At 33.3% G+C, this 6,062-nt stretch overlaps 1 protein-coding gene across 1 annotated transcript; it reads right to left on the reverse strand.

Moving 5' to 3' along the window:
* Positions 1-684: 684 nt before the first annotated feature.
* On the reverse strand, positions 685-2,361 carry LOC118180657 (methylmalonic aciduria type A homolog, mitochondrial-like). Its single transcript, XM_035349722.2, has one exon. The coding sequence runs from the start codon at positions 2,051-2,053 to the stop codon at positions 860-862; it is 1,194 nt and encodes a 397-aa protein (XP_035205613.2). The 5' UTR covers positions 2,054-2,361; the 3' UTR covers positions 685-859.
* Positions 2,362-6,062: the final 3,701 nt, after the last annotated feature.

The following is a 6,062-nucleotide window of genomic DNA, read 5'->3' on the forward strand; positions in this document are numbered from 1 at the left end:
TTATTTCTGGTTAGCAGACGGTGATTTAAGGAAAAAATTCTATATCATATTTAGCATAATTTATTTTATCATTAAAGTATTATTTACTAATGTTTTATCTATGTACAATTTTGATTATGTATTGTCACTCAAATTATCCATCCATATGTAAGTAGCACAGAATAAATTGTTTTGAAATTACATCCCTATGCCTATCCCTGATATTTAAAGGCATTTACTACTAGCTTATTTTATGCTTGCAAACTGCTAATGCTTTTGAAACTTAACTGTGATAAGTTTAAAAAGCATTTTAATAGTATGATAAACAATTTTAATTTAATTACAAAGTGGTGTTTTTATTAACGGATTTAAAACAGTGAAAACTGCATTAAATTATATGTAATAAGCAGTCTAGCTGGGACAATAAAAACAAGCAGAAAGAAAAATTTATGAACAAAGAATGCTATAGCAAGAGTTGCTGACAGTCTCTCTATTTACTTTTTACCTCTATGATCTAACTGGGTATATCAATGATTATGGGAAATATGTATATTTCAAACTTCATTGTGTATTAAATGTTTAATTACTTTTACTCACATTTACAGTCTAGAATATCACACACTAACATCTTGATTCTAATAAAACTAAACAAATTAATATGAAAACATTGATTCCCCAGCAGTGCATAAATAAAAAAAAAGAAACTCGAGATTAATACAAAAAAATTTTATGAAAAAATACACATTCAGCACACTTAATCAAAGATTCTGCAGAACAAAACTATAGAGAAAATGAAAAGCATATGGTCCACACATATGAAAACTTGATATTTCTTATAAAACATAGTTATTTATTTATTTCTCAATAAAATCTAAAAATTTTACTTTAATAATGGTTTCAAAAATGCTTCAAGCAAAATATCTGAGGCTTGCCCAGGTGTTACAATACCTTCCTGAACTTTTATTTCCATATCTTTAATTAAAGACTTTACATTAGGGTGTTTTTTAAAGGCATTTAATAAATTGTGTTCAACATGTGTCCATAACCATTTGTTGTACTGATTTTTTCGATTTAATTCTAACTCACCAGACTCTAACAAAGTTTCTTGAAAATCAACCATTTCTTCCCATAAATTTTCTATTCCTTCTTTAGTACGGGAAGAAACACGAAGTACAATAGGTCGCCAACTTCTAAATCGCCGACGAACAAACTTCAAAGCACTAACATACTCTGTTTGAATAAGATGAGCACTAGGCACCAAATCACCATCACTTTTATTCACAACAATTAAATCAACTAATTCTACTATTCCCTTTTTGAGACCTTGGAGTTCATCTCCACCAGCAGGTGACACAATCATAACGAACATATCAACCATATAAGAGACGTGAAATTCTGACTGTCCTACTCCTACAGTTTCTATAATTATTATATCATAACCGGCACATTCACACAAAGCAATTGCTTCATTGGTGCTTCGAGTCACCCCCCCTAAACAACCACTAGTTGGTGATGCACGCACAAAAGCATTGTGATCTCTTGATAACTCCGGCATTCTTGTCTTATCTCCAAGAAGAGAGCCACCGGTGGTAGATGAAGACGGATCAACTGCTAAAACTGCTACTTTATAACCTTTTGAAGTTAACATCTTTCCAAGTGTTTCGATAAATGTTGATTTACCTGCTCCTGGAGGGCCTGTAAGACCTATTCGAAAACTTAAAGCTTTCTGTCCTAAGAATGAGTACCGCTTTCTCGCGTCTTTTAACACTAAGCTTAACAGATACTGAGCAGCAGCTATTTTTTGTTGATTTTGAGATTCAACTAGAGTTATCGCACAAGCAAGAGCACTGCGATCCCCGTGACGGAGACTTTCTAATAAAGAAGTTATTTTCTGTACTTCACGAACGGAGATACAGGAATTAGGATCTTCAAAATTAAGCGCTGAAGCTGAAAACATTGGAAAATGACCGAGACGGCAGCCATTTGGTTTATACAAGATTTGATTTCTTGTTTGCCACACAAACATTTTAAAACTGGAGCCCATATATAAAGGTGTCTTCATAAATCGGTTCATATTACTTCAAGATCTCTGATAACGCAACGTTGAATGCTACGAAGTTCAAAAATTTATCTACATCAGATCCAACTCGGATAAAATGCGTACTAACAATAACAATAACCTAAAACTAATAATCCCAGACACTAACAGTAAAAATTAACAAAAAGCAGTATGCTTGCTCCTCTTCTTCCCAGAGGAGTATAATTTAAAATAAGGGAATGATGATCACTTCTACACAGTTAAAAATTATAGAAAACCACACGACAAAAAACATTTTCGCAATTCCATCATTCTGAAAGCCATCTGGTGGCAGACAGATGTTTTGTTCTGCACCTGCTAAGTCTTTCTGCACTGGAGGGCGAAAGGAGAGCAAAGTATTTCAGAGGAGAGTAAAAAGGAATTTAAAGCGAATAGATGGAACAAAATAAAATTAAAATAAATGGCAAAAAGTAATAGAGAGAAAAAAAAAAAGAAAAAAGGGGGCTATGGAAAGAAAAAAGAAAGAATATAGAATCATTTAGAATAAATAGTGTCTCCCAGGTGTGCGCAGTGAGTGTGTTTGTTAAAGCTGAATAGATGTGATGATGGAAAAAAAAAAAAAAAAAAGATTCGGGGTCCAGTTACATAGCAATTTAAGTCTAGTTAAGAATTTAACTTTAGCTAAAACAGGAAAGTAAAGTTAAAAAATTAATAATTAAAGAAAAAGGGGAAACAAGTCAATATGTTTGCTTTCACCTTGAGACTCAATAACAAAAAGACACATAATATCAAATAAAAGTATATATTATTTTTAAGTAAAGTAACATTAACTATTACCGTTCCCAACTTATTAATATATTTTTCAGAAAACAGCACCAAGCAAAATCATAAACCCATACACAGTGGGAGAGCACATCAGCAAAAATAAATATATAAATTACAGAGTTTATTTTTTAATATTAATTATTTTTTTTATTAATTAAACATAATATTTGTTTATTAATTTAACCACCATAATTTATTATATCAGTACTAGTTCAACAAATTGAGGCGCACTATATTTATATTAGCTCCTAATTCCAAGAGGAAATATAGAATAATCTAGATTATATTCAAGGAAATATAGAATAATCCAGATTTCTCATTTGTGATCTGGAAAAATTCGGAGATCGAAGTAGCAAATAGCACAATCTAATACATTCATCGACCCCCAAGATCCCTATTTTCCCTCTCAAGAAATTCATAAAAGCAAAAACGGAGGCTCCGAAGGGTAACTGCTGATTGACGAGAGCTGCTGATAAGGGAAGTAACATCTTTACGGAGTTACGAGAAAGAAACCACATGATTAAGAGCGGCCGAGCGGTAAAGTCGCTGAACACTGGTAGTTCGGTCCGAGGTTCGAATCCCGCGAACGGGCTGGCTGCATGGGCGCTTTCGTGGTTTTCCCCATGTGTAAGGTGTATACGAGCCAGTTTCTCTTAGAAAGTCCTCCACGAAGGCATCCCTCCCCTTAGGCAGATAGCCCTAGTGTGCTTTGCCATAATTAAATTAAATACACCATGATTAAGAGCAATTACTATTGTTTAATGTTAAGAGCTTATGAAAATAAAAAAATAAATGAATTTAAAGGCACTTTATTAATAGGAATTTGATTTAGTTTAGAGAAAAGAAGGATACTTATCTGAATGTTCCATATCATACTTCGCCTTGTTCACGTCATGTAGAAAATAAACAGCGAAGAAGATAAGAGATAGGGAAACTTTTAGTTTGATAGGCGAGATATTGCAGAGGAAAAGGCAAAAGACTTATTTAGGGAGGTGAGAATTTACTGAAGCACACATTAAAAATTTCGGACCACTGTCTAAAATGCTGCCTCCATCGTTCGTAATGGCAGCGCCCCCCGCCGTCTAGTGGCTGAAAATTGGAGACGTAAAAAAAGGGATTCTGGCTGTCATTATTACGTTGTCTGTGAATTTGATATTTGAATTGAATAATCGTAAATTTTCAATCATTAAGTATTAAATAATTAAACACGTTATTATCAAAAAATACTTGAACGTTTATTGTTAACTGTTGTGAGCATTATGCATAACTTTAAAAAAAGTATACCCCACACATTTTGTTGTGCACACAACGTAGTTCAGGAGCTTGCAAGGAAGCTGAGGTATGTTTCCATCGTATGCCTGCTCGAAAAATATGAAACATTGTTTGAATGAAATATGAAACATAGCGTTTTCGTCATATATTCATTTCACAACACACTTTATTTATACAAAAAATATCCTTACTGTACATAAAAGCGTACAGCTCCACAACTGGCTTTCATAGTCTCATTCCCGGCTTTTTACAATCGTTTGGTGGCTGTGTCTTCCCGTCCGACTTCGGGCGGTTAGCTCATGGAGGTTGGAACAGAAAGAGAGAGTGAAACGTACGTGTTTCTAAGCTGTTCTGTGTATGTATTTTCCAGTAAAAGTATGTTAAATTTATAATAAAATGCCTCGCTATTGTTGAATTTTGGTTTTAAAGTAATAAAGATGATATCCATAATTTACAATGTACGGAAAATTAATAAGAAATAGTTCGAAATCTAAATGCATGGGTATAACATTAAAGTCTTTAGAACTGATATTTCTGCGTATTTCAAGGATTTGTTTCAAGGTTTTATTAGCAACCTGTTGGATGTACTTTCCAATTTGTTCTTCAAGAAGTGATATTTCTGATTTTAAAGAATCATTTCATATAAAAAATGTTTAAGAGATAAGAAAGAAAGTTATTTTATTTTAGTATGTTCAATATTCCTATAATGTAAGTATAATACATTAAAGCCCACCAGCGGCCGAGCGGTAACGTCGCTGAACACTGGTAGCGACATGTTCTACATGTTCTTTCTACATGTTCAGTTATGTAAATATTTTACTTACTTTTATCGCTATACTGCCCAGAAATTTGTAAGTTTATGCAAACAGTTTTTAAGAATAGAACAGTTTATCTTCATCAAATGCACAAATTATATTCATAACAGTTCACAAAACTTAAAAAATGAATAATAATTCATACATAAAGAGAAGTATTATTTTATTTCACACCTTTATAATCATAAAAATAACAATTGATTTCTTGCTTTTCATGAAAATTATAAAACGAATTACCTAAAACGTTAAAACTAAATAATTTAAATCCTAGTACATATCATTGCATGTTAAGAAACGAAGATATCACTTATAAACAGAAACATTAAAATGTATTTAACATATTTTGATAATTACTCAGTCCTTTTTTTTTTTTTTTTTTTTTTTACATCTGGAAAGAAAATAACATGACACTGTGACATTTTTCAACATATTTATCAAATTAAATAAAACAAAAGAATCAATACTTACGCGTGAAAAACAATCTCAGGAATCTTTTTAGAAAATCGGCTCGTGCATCCATATGTAACACAAGAAACCATGCTTCAAAAAAAAAAAAAAAAAAAAAATGTTCTAATGACAGACTTCCTTGCACAAGTCATAGCAGTAATAGTAACATGGCCCTCCAAGATTCACGATTTGAGTTGAACCTTCCTCCTTTTATTCTAGTCTCCTTGGGTTGCAAAGAAAGTATGTTTATTCAGGTAAGATACCTAAGGGTAAGGTAGCTAAGGGTGAGGTGTTTTACACCATTCAGGCCCACCAGCGGCCAAGCGGTAAAATCGCTGAACACTGGCAGTTCGGTCCGAGGTTCGAATTCCGCGAACGGGCTGGCTGCATGGGTGTTTTTGTGGTTTTCCCCATTTGTAATGTGTATACGAGCCAGTTTCCCTTAGAAAGTCCTCCAGAAAGGCGTCCCTGCCCTTAGGCAGATAGCCCTCGAGGCTTTGCCGTAATTAAATAACCTAACCTAACCTTTACACCGTTAATTTACCTCATTACTGTGAAAGGCTAATGGCACTTGTAGGAATTGACAGGATTAAGGCTCTTTGAAGTCAATGCCTGCTTGTGAGAGTGAATGATTCGATTCGATTAAGCTCATACACAGTAGAAATGCTAAATGTCCGACTAGTTGC

This window comes from Stegodyphus dumicola, chromosome X1, assembly GCF_044657685.1.
Source record: "Stegodyphus dumicola isolate Sdum_Otavi_A_Nest chromosome X1, ASM4465768v1".
NCBI lineage: Eukaryota > Metazoa > Arthropoda > Arachnida > Araneae > Eresidae > Stegodyphus > Stegodyphus dumicola.